The 15,544-nt window shown below is 42.6% G+C and overlaps 1 protein-coding gene across 1 annotated transcript in view; it reads left to right on the top strand.

The window, feature by feature from the left end:
* The window catches only part of ptch1 (patched 1), a 49,832-nt gene that overhangs the window by 28,300 nt on the left and 5,988 nt on the right, over positions 1-15,544 (top strand). Inside the window, exons 13-20 of the mRNA XM_084945527.1 lie at positions 826-944; positions 1,479-2,139; positions 2,652-2,961; positions 4,592-4,734; positions 9,628-9,811; positions 11,471-11,751; positions 13,827-13,964; positions 14,136-14,278. Coding sequence (XP_084801653.1) covers positions 826-944; positions 1,479-2,139; positions 2,652-2,961; positions 4,592-4,734; positions 9,628-9,811; positions 11,471-11,751; positions 13,827-13,964; positions 14,136-14,278 — 1,979 coding nt within the window. The remainder of the gene's footprint in view (positions 1-825; positions 945-1,478; positions 2,140-2,651; positions 2,962-4,591; positions 4,735-9,627; positions 9,812-11,470; positions 11,752-13,826; positions 13,965-14,135; positions 14,279-15,544) is intronic.

Raw genomic sequence — 15,544 nt, 5'->3', positions numbered from 1 at the left:
TAGCGAGCTGAGGAATGAGGGAGGGCGAGGATGTGTGTGTGCCTGTGTCTGGTTGGTGTTATGGTGTGGTTTAAGTAGGAGGCTGTACGTTTTTTAAGGTGACAGATATGTGTGTTTATGTGCATTTTTCTGTGTGAGTCTGTAAGGGGTGTGTGTGTGTGTTGTCTGTACAGCCACAGCGACTGCTCATCACCTCAGGCCCCGCGGGCCTCTGACTCCTTGGGTGGTCTGGCACACACACGGGATTGTGTGTGTGTGCGTGTGTGTGTGTAGTGGTCTGGCAACTACGCAATATCCAGATTGTACTCTGGGCAGGGCCCCAACCTAACCTCAACCCCCACCCTCTGCTCTAGTGCACCACCTTCAAATACTTAACCACAACATTGTACTGGCTTCTATTACACATACATATGCCTCACTTTTTCTCTGCACACTCAGTGTTTTTGCCTTGAAAGGAACTGGAAATGTGTTGAAAGGCAATTTTTCCTTCACTTGAGCCTATTCAGCTTGTGTTATTCTGATTTATATTCAGAGCAACACTGTTTTTGTTAAACAGTAATTCTTTCATTTAATACACTTTCAAAGTAGTTTTGTAAGTTGCAGCATGTGTATGGATGATAATGCAGTTAAATTTACAGCAAAATGCCCTTTTTAAATTTTACATATCATTTCACATCTTCACTGTCTACACTGCATATGATCACCTGTAATTTTTTTCCCACTGTTTGCAACTACAAAAAAAAATCAATCTGATCCTTTTTCTTGATAAAAAGCAGTTTTGTTTGGGTTTTTTCACCTGAAATAACCTTTCTGTTTTTCTTGCAGGCTGCAGTGGTGGTGGTGTTTAACTTTGCCATGGTGCTGCTCATCTTTCCTGCCATCCTCAGCATGGATCTCTATCGGCGAGAGGACAGGCGTTTTGACATTTTCTGCTGCTTCTACAGGTGCACACACAAAGACGCTCTTTCATATCTGACGAGACGCTTATTGCTTTACCGTTCTTCCTTTTTTGTTTTCCACCGATCTCTTCCATGATAATGAACCGTGTACGCACAAAGCTATCTTTAAAGATATCTTCACCGTAATCCCCCTCAGTTAAAAACTAATTACTGCGAAAGTTGTCTCTTTCCGTCTGACTGCTTGGTTGTTTGACTGTATGTTTATCTTTTCCAGTCTTCATTAAAGTTTGCCAGTCTGCCTGCCAGCCCGGGCATGCTCGTTGGCTCGGTTATTGTACAGATGTGTACACACACTATTAAATTCCACGGTTGGGTCCCGGCCCTATATTTCATGCTGCTGGCAAAGGAGAGAAGATTCACAATAACATAGGGCTAATAAATATTTTTTGTAATGCAACACTTAACTGTTTCACCAAATCAGATGTTGTACGTGCGTACTGGAATTTTTCCGTTAAGTCTGGTTTTAAATTTTGTTTCACAGCAGTGCCTGACAGTGTTTCATCGTATTTATGTCTGCAGCCCTTGTTCCAATCGTGTGATTCAGATGGAGCCACAGGCATACCTGGATGGGACAGAAGGGAGTCGCTACAGCCCTTCCCCGTCATATCGTACCCCTCCTCCCTCATATCACATGCCTCCCCCAAGCTACAGCAGTCCCCCTCCTTCCTACAGTAGCCATGGTTTTGCTCAGCAGACCCAAATCACTATGCAGTCCACAGTGCAGCTCAGGACGGAGTACGACCCACGAACTCAGGCCTTCTACACCACAGCTGAGCCCAGATCCCAAATCTCTGTGCAGCCCATCAACCCAGCTCCAGCTAGGACCAACCGTAACAACGAGTATTACAGTAGCAGCAATCACGCCAACATCAGCAACAACAACAACAGTGGGGGCCTGAATAATGGGGGGTCTCGAGGTTCTGCCAGCTTCTCCCATCATCATCATCCCGCACCTCCCCCTGCTGCATCGACCCCAAGTGCTAGCTCAGTTGCTCAGGGTGATGGAGCCTCATCGACTGGCCAGAGTCCAGAGAACAACAGCTCCACACGGGATCTGTTGTCCCAGATTGGAGAAGCCTCGCTGGGCCTACGCTGCCTCGAGCCCCCCTGCTCGCGCTGGACCCTGGCCTCTTTTGCTGAGAAGCACTATGCGCCATTCCTTCTGCAGCCCACCACCAAGGTGAGTTCAGTTGCTCTCTGTTTTTCTGTAGAGCAGGGAGACAAAGAAACAAGCGGAATAGCTTCTGTATGAGGTAAAAGTGGGTTTGTGTGCTGACTCACTGTGGTGATAATTTGAATGGGAGGGTTAGTCACCGGAGTGTGTAAGGAAGGAGGAAATCGGGGGTGGAAATTGTGGTTATGTCCTATCTGAGACACACACATACACACACACACAGACACACAGTGGGTGGCCAGACCTTTTAAAGCCTTCCAGAACTGAAATCATGTGGTGGTCTGTACTTGACATTACAAAATGTTCCTCAGTTTCTTTCTTCTTTTTTTTTTATATAAATTGCTTCACGTAGTCCTGCAAGGCATTAATCCGGCACTTTACTTTTTGCAGAAAAAAGAAAAAGTATAGCACTTTTGCTACATTGTATCAAAAAGCATCTGACAGCTTATAAACAGGCAGATGGTTTAATTGGATATTTGTTTTTTGATAAAGCTGTCTCTTCATCCCTCTGATTCCAGGTGGTTGTGATTGTGCTGTTCCTCTGCCTGCTGGGAGTCAGTTTATACGGGACCACCCAAGTGAGGGACGGCCTGGAGCTGACAGATATTGTACCAAGGGAGACAAGCGAGTACGACTTTCTCGGCGCCCAGTTCAAGTTCTTCTCCTTCTACAACATGTATGTGGTAACACAGCGCGCCGATTATGCCCAAAACCAGCCACTGCTTCACCATCTCCACCAGAGGTTCCACACCATTCGCTACGTGCTGAAGGAGGAAAATGGACAGCTGCCTCGCATGTGGCTTCATTACTTCAGGGACTGGCTGCAAGGTAAATCTAAGTAATTTTAAGCTTGACGTACACATGCCGCCTCAACCCGACCTAAACAGTGAATAAAACTGAATATGTCAAATTTTTGTGGCTCAGCATTGAACACACCAATGACTGGAGGTGTCATATTTTGGGCTCTCCATAATCTTCTCATGAGCGTGAAAGTTCACCTGGTTTCAAGGATGACCAGATGACCAGATTAAAAGTCAAGGTTACTGTGTCAGTCAGTAATTTTAAGGTAATAGGATAAAATGATGAAAAAAAATATCAAAGGTTAACTTCGATGTAAGATCTATAAGATTTTTAATTCTGTAACTCAGGAGCTAAACGGGAAATTGAGGTCATATTTCACATGTGGTTGGATACTGAGTTAGTGACACTAATCATTTGTGTCCACATCATAAATTCCTTTCGAATTTCCGGGTATGAAATGAGTGTGGACAGGTATGGGCATAAACTGCACCTTCTGGTTGAGAATAAAATGGGTCAGATGTGGCATAATGGTGTAGAGCCAGTGTTAGTTCATTTGAAATTTTACCTTTGCTTATTTAACTTATTTAACTTTGCTATCCAGGATAGTTTAGGCATGGGAATAATTTACTTTCCCATGAAAGCATTTTGAGATCACAATTTTATTCCGTGTTTTGACATAAATCTGCAGAAAACAAGATGTTAGGCAGTAGTTCAGAAGTAGGAGGGACTGCACAAATGGACACTGACAGTAGCTGATTAAAATCACTTGTTTCTTCCATAAGTGGGATTGATGGCGAAGCGTATAGTGGGAGTCAATATTTTTCAACTTCATCTTGGGAAATGTACAATATTCAAAAATCTTTGGCAGCAAATATGTTGTCAGTGCAAATCGGCACGTATTGAACCAGTACTGCCTGCTCTAGTGTTTTTGTTTGTTTTTCTAGATAAAAATTGAATATTTGACACGTAAGACACGGTGCACAACGCTTTAAATTAATTTTGAATGGAATGATGGATGGATTTATTGTTTCATGCAGAATTGCAAAGTACCAGTGAACAGTATTTTCTTTCATATGTCAGCCCAATCTATGAATGGCTTAATTCTCAGTGAGGAAATGTACTTAACGATAAAACACATCGTGAGAGTCTGTGTGTGTGAGCCGGCTGGGAACCACACAGGGAGTGTGTGGGTGAGAGAGAGAGAGAACTGTGTCTGATATTGCTCTCTGCAATGGTGGGACAAATTGGAGCCAGACAGGCCAAGGAACGAGACCCAAAACAACATCTCCCACAGACGGACCACAGCATGGGCCTTGGGGGAGAGCCGAGAAAAGAGGAGTGATACACATATGGATCAGAGAGTAGTATAGAAAAGAAGGCAGATGTTAGTGATAAAGCCCCATAACGATCTCTTTGAATTAAAAGCAGCAGATTTTCTGTTTTTGAAGTCATGTTTAGTGGTTGAGAATGGAACTGAGTTATCATATTAAATCAATCAAGCCTATTATAGAGTTAGGGTTAGGTTAGGGTGTTGTGTTATTTACTGTGTTGGGTTATTGTTTGTTGTGTGTTGCAGTGGGAGAATGAAGATAACAAGGCATGTAACCTTTTTAAACATCCACATCTAACCAGTGTGTTTTGCTGTGGTTTCCTACAGGTCTCCAGCAGGCTTTTGACAAGGACTGGGAGGCTGGCCGCATCACCCACAACAATTATAGGAATGGCTCTGATGATGGCGTCCTAGCATATAAACTCTTGGTGCAGACAGGGCGCAGGGACAAGCCCATCAACTTCAACCTGGTACGTTTAGGATTTAAATTGAATTTATTAAAAGTGGATAAGCGATTCCTCTTGTCATTAATGCAACACATAAAAGTTCATCCGTCTATCAAATGCATCAGATGTAAATTGAATGTGCTGCTATGGTGATGAAAGAGGAGAATAATTCACAGAGATCATGAAAAAACCTTCCTGGTCAATGCCCAGGTGCAAACTGTTGAAAGAAAACAAAGCTTTGATCTGAAACAAAGGCTTTAGATGGATGAACACACCTCGGTAAGCTTTTATTGTTGCGTTAGAGAAATCTTGTTCTCATTTGTCAGTTCTAATACTGGAAGTTAGCACTAGCCTGCGAGTGAATTGGTTCCTGATGAATGAAATCCTGGCTATCTGAGTGTCTATTGTCTGGCTATTTGACTGTCAATGGTACACTGCAATTCAAAAGATGTGTGGACATGTTGGGTTAGCAGCTTGATTTGCATTATATGAGGAAGTATGTGCAGATGTTATGTAAGCATAGACCATGCAGACTGTATTACATGGACTACAACTTGATAATAGACTTGAGAGATGCTTCCACCACTTTCAAAGCTCTTTTGTGACGCTGTATGTGTATGCATATCTGTGCATTTTGTTATGACTCTAGGGGAGCCACACCCAGCTTAAAACCATCTCTGACTATTCATATTTTTCTTTCTTTCTCTCTGTCTGTGTTCGTGTGATGACTTTACCGAGCTCAGGAATTTAAAGCTCTCACTGGAGCTGCAGCCTGACTCTGAAAAACCTATTAACTCTTCATTTAAACGATTTGTCAGTTTGCGTGTGGTTTTTGTGTGTGTGTGTGTGTATGAGATGTGCGTATAGCAGGGCCTCGACAGTGAGCTGTTTCCCTTAAACATCAAGTCTTTCAGCTTGACACATCGTCAGTGCTTCCAGCCACGGTTTACAGTATGAGAGGCTGGGATGGCTGAAACTGGTGCAGAGAAACGCCTGCAAACCCCAAAGTGTCTATAAATAATTAATCTGGATTCTGTGGCTCTAAGTAGAAACCTGAATCTGATTCACTGAGAACCAAATTTTTAAAACATATTTGCATATTTTTCTAATATAAACAATAGTGTCTACTTCGTCAAACTACTTTCTGAGTGGAACAGTTGAGGTTTACTGGTGTGATATAGAAATGCTTGTCTGTTGCAGTTAATGCATTCTAAGCCTTGAAGGACAAAGAGTGTGATAAACTAATGTCATTATTGCTTATATAAATAGCCCTATGAGCTGACACAAGGCTTCCAGGGTGACTCTGGTTTTGGTTGCATTTGTTTAGGTCTGAGATGCTAGTCCTATATCCACTGCACATAAAAGTAAAAATGTCTCCTTTTTACACATACTTAATTCCATAATCCACATCAACATGCAAACAACTGATATATTTATAAGATCTGCAGGAAAAAAGGGTGCTTCTTCTTTATGTGGCTTGAAAGTCTGCAAGGGGATAATTTATGTTTTGAGTGCAGAACATGACTGTTTAGCTTCATCTCTGGTACTGAAGTAGTTCTCCATGAGCTTCTGAAAAGTTTGCACAGCCATTGGTGAAGCTGAAGTGCAAAATTAAGCCATAAAGTGAGTATACAACAAAGCATGTTATCTGAATCATGTGGTAAACTGCAGCTGAGCTGTTGAAACTGTCTCCTGCGTGCCACCGAATGAGTGTTTGATGTCCAGCGGTGACTCAAGTGTAGCGACTTGAGCACCTTGGGTCTCAGAAGGAGGTCGAGACGGGAACTTATTGAGGAAGATTAAATCAGGTCTCTTGTATGTCAGTGGAAAGATACCAACCTGATAATGTGAAAGTCTGGGGGAGAAACAGGAGGAAATGAGGGGAAAGATTGCATTTGTGGAGCTGGGTAAATGTTCTCAGCTTCAACATGGCATTGAGTGCTTTTCTTAGTTTAGTATCACCTCCAAAAAACAACATATGTGGATGCATGGCTGCATTCTTTGGCAGGAAAACGCGAAAACAGAAGATAAGAAACTGGAGAAATATAAAAACAAAATTCTTGGCCAGAATATCTGCAAACCTCAAACACAAAACAAGCCATGTCCGTTTCAACATCGAAATCATTTTCATCAAGGGTGATTAACTTTGACGCATAGCTCTTCTGTGTCTCCTGTTTATTTGTATTTAGAATTTGTGCAACTCTGTGTTCCAATCATACAGCTCTACAGATGTTTATTAAGGGTTGCCCACCTCTCCCCTTTGCTCTTATGGCTATTCATTTATCCAAATAAACTCCATTGCAGCAGTTATCTAGCTGACAGGAAACAGGGCCAGTCCTGGTGTGCGGCCCCGTGACATCACTTCCTCTGCCTGTGAGAGAAGTGTACTTGCCGTGAGGCGTGGGGGCCGCCAGCAGAGCTGCCTGGGCTTCCCGTGACAGCTTGAAGACATACAGTTGTTGAGTATCCTGCTGTTAAATTCGATCCAGATCCACTGGAATCTAGCTGTCTCTCTCTCCTGCTCACAAACTCCAGCTCGCACCACCACTCGCTCTCTCCCTCTCACTCCCTCTGTCTTTTCCTCCCTCCCTTTCTCTTCCTTTTCTCCACTGCTGTGTCCTCTTTCATTGAGGGAGCTGGAAACAAGTGGTTTCTTTTAGACAGCTCTGTGTGTGCATTTGTATGTTTTGAATGTGTGCTTCTCCTTTTTCTGTGTGCGTGTACTTGTTGAGCAGTAGCTTCCTTTTTGTTCCTCAAAATGAGGACCAGATCTTCAACATCCCTGGTAAATTGCATAGCTAGATGTTTTATTTTGATATGCCACTCTGTGGATCTGTGCAGAGGTGTTCTGCTTTTGATTTGTCCCTACTCTGTGCTGGTGACCATTTGTTCCTTATATGTGTGGCTTAAAGCTATTTGCATCGCAATTAAAAAATCTGTGGCGTGCGAGATAAGTCCTAAGAAAGGCCATGCTAACATTATCAAGAGCTCTTTTCTTCTTAGGGCAGGTCCATCTGTGGCGCCAGGCATTCTGGGTACCCACAGGGGTCAGGAGAACCAAGTGTGAGGAACATTTGTACAGATGTTGTGTTATTTTTATAGCTCTACTCCATTTGCTGGGTGGCATTTCCTTCAGTGTTAACAACCAGGTTAACTGCACACAGACGCGCTCAGGGACTCCAGCCAATTTTTTTATTGTTACGCTAACTCAAGCAATTTTTCTCTCCCAACCCCCCACCACAAAAAAACTACTCCTTTCTTGTACCTAACCCCACGAGTCCAGCTTCAACCCCCAGAACACTCCCTGCCTCTGTGAAAGAGGGATTTATGGTTCCTAGAAGGGAGAGTGGCAGAGTGGTGCGCAGTAATGGTTTTACCTCTCAGGAGGTAGCAATGCTAGACTACACTCCTGTTTCCACATGGGAGAGCAAAACTAACAGCCCTTAGTGAGACAGTCATTCGCGTCTACCTACTGACTTTTGCCGTCAAGGCAAATGACGCTGAATAAAAGAGTGCAATAAGGCAGAATCACAGACTCACATGCTCACAAAGATAAACAAAGTCCCTCAGAGAGTTTATCCTAAAGAAATCCAAGTTGAGTTGTCACTCAACTTGGATTTCCTTTTGACGGTTTGATGTGATGTAATTACTTGTACCATTTTCGCCTGGATGCACAGACAAAAATGGTACAATACAATGGTGCAATGATGTTTAGCCCAGGATGCTAAAATATAATATCATGCTTATGTTAACACAGTAACTAAATAGCTATGTCGCTGAGGCAAACGGGTAATTAACTTTTCAGTATTGTGGTAATAAAATATAAGAAAATTGCAATTCGAACCTGATAATAGCGCTGTATAAAACATAAACGTATTATTCAAATTCTACTGAGGGGAACGTCAATCTTTGTATTTTTATGTCCTGAGTCCGAATCTAATCTCCAGCTACTCCCACACTACCTGCTTCCTTCCCCCATGGATGGATGGATGGATGGATGGATGATCCAGTAGTCACACAGATTCAGTATTTGAATGAATGAGCCTTGACTATGTTTCTGAGATATTTAGCCTGGACCAAAGTGGTGGACCACCTTACCAAAGTCAACAATGCATTCATTGCACTTATTCTCCTAACAAGACCAATTAGAAAGAAAAATACTTTTATGTTTTTGTTCACCTCCAGAAACTCAAAACGCAACCTGCACAGCTCTAAAATAACCAGAATGCCTGTTTAAAGCTTCCTTGCTCAGATTGCTTGGTTCTACAGGCAGCAGCAACAGCTACTTCTTGACAGGAGAGCGTTGCAAGGCTTCCTTTAGAAATTTATTCAGAGTGGTCAGGACGTTGGGTCTGAGGTTGGCCAGCCAATATCTACTATATGTAAAGGGAGAAGCTGATTCAACATTTTCCATGTTTTAATGTGGCATGATAATTCTGGGAAGCTGTGATCAGAAGTACGGGAATGTTCAGAAAGGCAACCAGTGTCTGACTTGTTGGTTTTTCTTTGGTTGGAAAGAGAGAGGGGCTAATATTTGACTCATATTTTGAAAGCTGCTCCGTTCTCTTGCGCTCATGCGTGTGTATAAATAAGCATTTCTGTGGTCAGCTCACCTGTTGAATGTTATGGTTAAACATCCCTTATTTCTACAATACCTTCATTTCCAGCGTGTACTTAACAGCCGCAAGCACTTCAGTTTTTTCCTACTTTTTTCCCCCCTCAATTTAATTTTTTCCATTTTCTAATAATTTCCATTTCAGTTCAAATTTTGACAGTTTGCTTGGGTGTAGTAGACAGACGAATGACATAATGCATTCGATGAATTATGTGTTTGAAAATTGTAATTTAAGAGGCTATACCAAAACCTATAAGTCTAATATTACAGTCATTAATTCATCTCGTTTGTGGGTTTTGTAGCTGACTCGCCAGAGGCTTGTGGATGCAGATGGGATCATCAATCCCGGAGCTTTTTACATCTACCTAACAGCTTGGGTCAGCAATGATCCTGTGGCCTATGCTGCCTCACAAGCTAACATTCGTCCACACCCTCCCGAGTGGCTCCACGACCCTACCGACTCCATGCCCGAGACACGCCTCAGCAGTAAGTCTGCATGCCCTATGTTCACATTATTTTACCGCTGAATACTGAGTAGTGCGACAGAATGGAAGAAATTTGAAATAATATTGCTTTTAGTTCCAACAAGTTCGGTAATCCAGCTCCACATTAATTTGAAATGTTACTGTAAGGTACGGCCAAACATACTGCATTTATTATCTGCTTACTGAAATTTTATGCCTGACTTTTGTGAGGTTTATGAGTCTCGGCTGCAACTTTTTCAGTTTCCATAAGGCAGCGGCTGCATGTAAGCAACGTTCACATCTTGTGGTTTGAGTTATTGGTCCTTTTTAGCTCTAAGTGAGGTATTAGACTTTACTGTACCACTGCAATATGTGTGCATTTGTGCATGACTGAGCTCACTCTGCTAACCCGAGGACCAAGACACAACTTGCTGTTATTCTTTTAATAGTGCCTGTGGTAAATGCTATAATCCTGACTACCATGGGGCTCTAGCATTACACACACATACACACATTATTAAAACTCAGCGACCCCAAAAACAGCACCCACCCTGTTCTCGTTTCCCTACCACACACACACACACACACATAAAAAATATACTTACATTGTTATTTGACTCTAGCCTGTGATTTGGTGTAAGAAGGTGTTACAGGACAAGGAAGGGGGATGATTGGATAATTAAGAGAGAGAGAGACAGGGTTTGGGTTGGAAGCACAATTGGATAACAAGCAGGAAGTCCTTGACAGCGGGGGGACGTGACTGGATAAGCTGCATGAAGTGTTTGGCTGTGCGGGAGACCCCCGGAGCAGATCTATGTTTGCCAAAAGCCGCAGGTGTTCTAATCGAAATTTATAGTTGAGACTATAATGGGCCATACCATGTTAGCAAGCTCTTCCATCTAACCCTACACTTACTATGAAATGAATACATTCAAAGCAACATTAGACAATACTACAACATGTTCTATAAGATAAAAAATAGGCAGTAGACTGGTCTAGTAGTCTGGTCTTTAGTAGTGATACTGCAAAGCTACTTCTAAATGTAGCAACTTCTAAATCTTTTGTAAGCACCTACTATGCCTCCATAGCATCGTGACAGGCAGATATATACGTGATCACACATTTATATTGTGCCTTACGTGGTGGTGCTAAGATTAGGGTGTGGTAATGGCAGTGATTCTGACATTGTAATTACCTTGAATCATTGTTAGCTCTGACAGTCTGCTGTGTCTGGAACTGATAGGCCCTCATTAGCCAGGCTGGGCCACAGGCTGGCCAGGACTGAGTCAATGGAGGTCTGTTTCACTCTCCTCCGCCACCCCCACAGAACACACGCACACGCACACATGCACATACATCTGCAAACGTAGCTTCTCTTGGAACAGAGCTGCATTAGGGAGGGAAAGCCTTGGTATTCGTGGTTTGGATATAGAGTCTCAATTATTTCTGCAGATACACGAAATGATCAGAATATAATGAGAATTAATCAGAATAGACAAATGTGATCTGCAGAAGCCACTGTTGAGTTATCCGATTGCTTTGTCGATGTCTACAGTCTTGAAACGTTATCATCTCTGTGGTCTTTGCTTCCAAGGCCCCAAAGAGAATACTTCACAAGTCGGGGGGGGGTACAGCTTTGTTAACAATTAAACCAACCTTCTCTGATTTTCTCACCATCCAGTCCCGGTTGCTGAGCCCATCGAATACGCACAGTTCCCCTTCTACCTCAACGGGCTCCGGGAGACTCCGCAGTTTGTGGAAGCCATCGAGAGCGTACGGGCCATCTGCAGCAACTACAGCCGACAAGGCTTGCCCTCCTACCCCAACGGCTACCCTTTCCTGTTCTGGGAACAGTATGTTAGTCTACGCCACTGGCTTCTGCTATCCATCAGTGTGGTGCTCGCCTGCACCTTTCTCGTCTGTGCCCTTTTTCTGCTCAACCCTTGGACCGCTGGCATTATAGTAAGTGTTGGAGAAAACACACCACATGCACAGAGACAAATGCAGTAACTACAAATATGTGGTATGACAATGCCCAGAGAAACACACGTAGCTCCATAGATTGCAGCAGATGTTCTGAGAGATAACTTTAGAGAAAGATACAAATGTGTCTGCTACTTCTAAAAAGGTTTTTGGCTGCTTGACATAGAGAGAGAGAGAGATCTTATCTTTCAGTTATTTAAAAGTCAATTTCTTCCCTCTCTTCATGTCATTTCCTGGTTTTTGCGTGTGGTCCAGAATGCATGTCAGGAGGAGAAAGTCGGAAAAGAGAAGGGGCTGGTGTGTGTTATCGTAGCCCCAGTCACCAGTGTTTATCTTGTGCTGTTTTGTTAGGACCAGTCTGTTTAGTCTAGTCCAATACTCCCAGACACAAATTCTGAAATAAATGGGACAAAAAGTTGCCCCAGCAACTGGCTCCCACTCTAAACCTATAAAATGTTTGATTTTATTTCCATCTCTAACATTCATCCACTCTTGCTCCTCTCAGACGAGACGTTTCCAAGGATATTGGCAAACATGCGTTCGCATACACAAGCCAGTTCTCAAAAACACTTTGAGCACTCTAGTGCATGTACATACTTGCACACACATACAGTATGAATGTTTAAACTCGCAGGTGATAATTCACACGGAAACACGTACAAAGAGTACTCTGGTTTTTCTCTCTAGTGGGTTGTATTTTACAACCGGCAGTGGCCAGGCCACCCGAACCTTGAAACAAGGGAGGAGGGGACTTCATGTTCATCCTCTTCAGGCCTTACTAGTAAGATCAAAACATCAGTTATAAGAGACTTCTATCAAAGCCCAAAGCACAGGCAGCCATACAACATCAAACTCTCAAAGCCTTCAAGCCCTGAAATCCACCATGACCATGTAGACAGAGGCTTTGTGTAAATATCATGTCTTGTGTTTAGATTTATACAGTTAGTTTTTAATCCACTTGATTTTGACTCCTCTTAACACTTAAAATCTGAATGGGTCTCAGTACATTTAGAGCAATCCTTTGTAATCTCAATCTGTGTTCCTGATTTATGTTTTATATTATTTATAGAAAAAACGTTGCTTAAAAGAAACAAAAAGGCAGGTGTATACAAGGTTTTACCTCACACAGAGAATTTTAGTAATAGTAAATGTAATATAACGCAAGAAAATGTGTTAAATCTAGTAACATCTTTTCCTCAAACTATTTTATTTTAATATACAGTATCAGCACACTTGTAATTAGATCACCCAAAATGCCCTTTGGAATAAAGTGGCAGACACACCACACAGTACAAATACCCTTTGTGGATATGCACATACTCTGTGCTGGGTCACCTATAGGTGCACGTACACATAGTTACCTCCTCTGCCCACCTTAACCCTCTTCAAAGGATTTGGGCCCCGTGTAACCTGACACCTGTCAGCTGATAATAGCAGCTCCTGTAATGCTTTGCTCCGGAGTCTCCACAAACACACACATTTCACCCACATGTATGGTTACTGCTCAACACATTTATAAGGCAGATATACTCACACATATCACCCTCATGTGTTATTTCTCTGCCTCATCTGTCATGTATGCAGTCAAATTTAAGGTCAAATGGAAGTTCACACAGTTAAAGCAGGGAATAATGATTTGTTCTTTCTATAATAAGACAGTATAAAGTAGAATAACTCCATTTGTGGTAATTAAACCCACTGTGCTCACGGACAAGTTTTACCTGTTTCACCTAGCAAATGTGCATTATAATTCTGAATTAGCTGGCATTTTCTTATCCCTTTTAAAGGTATTGTTTGGATCTTTTAAAGTCAAACATCGAAGAGAAAAAGGCGATGTGTCCTGAAAAACCTACAGAAACCATTTGAATGGATATTGAATAAAATAAAACGGTTGCAAACACTGAATCGTGCGGGCTTTTTGTAACAACTGGCACTTTCTATGTGTAAAAATGTTTTAGAACTGTGAGTTTATTAACTACACAAGTGTAACTAAAGGTTCATGTAAATTGAACAACTACCCACATTTCTCACAGAAACTCCTGCTTTCTCTTCAGGTGTTGGTGCTTTCTCTCATGACTGTGGAGCTGTTTGGCTTCATGGGGCTGATGGGAATTAAGCTGAGTGCCGTCCCTGTTGTCATTCTCATCGCCTCTGTGGGCATTGGAGTGGAATTCACTGTCCATGTGGCCCTGGTAAGTTTAAAAATGAATTAGTGAATTTACTTACTTTCTAATCCTAAATGCTGCTTGCTGGAATGGTGAGATCTATTGCTGGATGGATTCAGGTCTCTCTGATGGTTGTGGAGCAAGTTAACCTTTTGAGAACAAAACATAATTGTTTTTTGTTTTTTCTGTGTGTTGTAGGCATTCCTGACAGCCATAGGGGATCGTCACAAGCGGGCAGTGCTGGCACTGGAGCACATGTTTGCACCGGTGCTCGACGGTGCCTTTTCCACGTTTTTAGGCGTCCTGATGCTCGCAGGCTCTGAGTTTGACTTTATTGTCAGGTCAGTTACAAAATCAAACTCACAAGAAACTACTGCTTTAATTTGAACTTGAAACCATGCATATTTGCACATACAGAAGTTATCATATATATTTAAATAATGTTCTTAGACCATGCCTCAACCTGTATACCACACAGGAATCCACCTCAGACCCCGATCATGCATGACAGCTACTCTCTTCTTCTTTTGCTTCTCTTCTTTAAATCTCATCCAATTTTCACTTCCACTAGCAATTATTTATTATTATTTACTATTATTATTTATATTTTTCATCTCTTTCTGGGGGATGATCTCCAGGAAACCTCACCAAAAATCTCTTTCCTTTTTTGTCTTTTCTTTTATCTACCTCTTCCTCCTCCTAATATCTGTCGTGCCCGACATTTTATGGGAAACCAGGGAAAGGGTTGAAAATTAAAGGTGAAAAATAGGTGGGGGGAGTAGGCTGTAAGGGAGGTGACAGAGGGGAGCAAAGTGAAAGAGAGTGAGTGAGTGAGGGAGAGCAGGAAAGACCTCTGGCTTTTGTAATCTCCCTCAACTGGTTTAACTGCCCTCACTAGACATTTATAAGCAGGGAAAGGAGTAACAGAGTGGGGGGCAAGAGAGCAGTTGTACAAAGACAGGAGAAGTGGAAATTAAAACCGACACACTGCTGGAGCTCCGTGCAGGTGGCTGCTTTTGTGTTTGCACCTTCTTAAGCGTCAGACAGAGAGGTAGCGACCAGCTGCCGTTCAAGGGAGGAGTATGAATGATTCTGTATGTTCTCAACTCCTACAGTATTATGAGAAGTTTCCCCAGACTTTAGTGTGTAATTTAAACAACCTTATGTCTTTACATGGCCATATGTACACACATTCTTGGTTGCTGCCAGATGAGGTAGCTGTATGATTTGGCCTGCTTCTTTGAGAGCTAGAATCACTGAACTCCATGTGATCTGCAAGCGTTCATCTGTGCACACCCGCACAGTTACACAGTTCCCCCCTCGTATAGACACACCAACCTGCTCCCTGACCCTTTAATCATGGGGGTCAATGATGGTGCGCCTGCCAGTGAGAGAACACACAGATACACACTCAGAGAGACACATACAAACACACACACACACAAACTATAGAGGCCTATAGACCTTCTCTCCGCACCTCCAGTGGTGTGCTCTGGTTTCTGGCTCAGTCTCGGGCCTCCATTTAAAGGTTCTGCTGTTGTCTGAGCAAACAAAGCAGCGCCCCAAGACGGTGCAATAACAACAGGCCCAGCTCATATTTTTCTGCT

This window comes from Perissodus microlepis, chromosome 12, assembly GCF_051167445.1.
Source record: "Perissodus microlepis isolate ML-2025 ecotype Zambia chromosome 12, ASM5116744v1, whole genome shotgun sequence".
Classification (NCBI taxonomy): domain Eukaryota; kingdom Metazoa; phylum Chordata; class Actinopteri; order Cichliformes; family Cichlidae; genus Perissodus; species Perissodus microlepis.
Note: the sequence above shows the minus strand (reverse complement) of the source record. Positions and strands in the feature narration are given on the sequence as shown.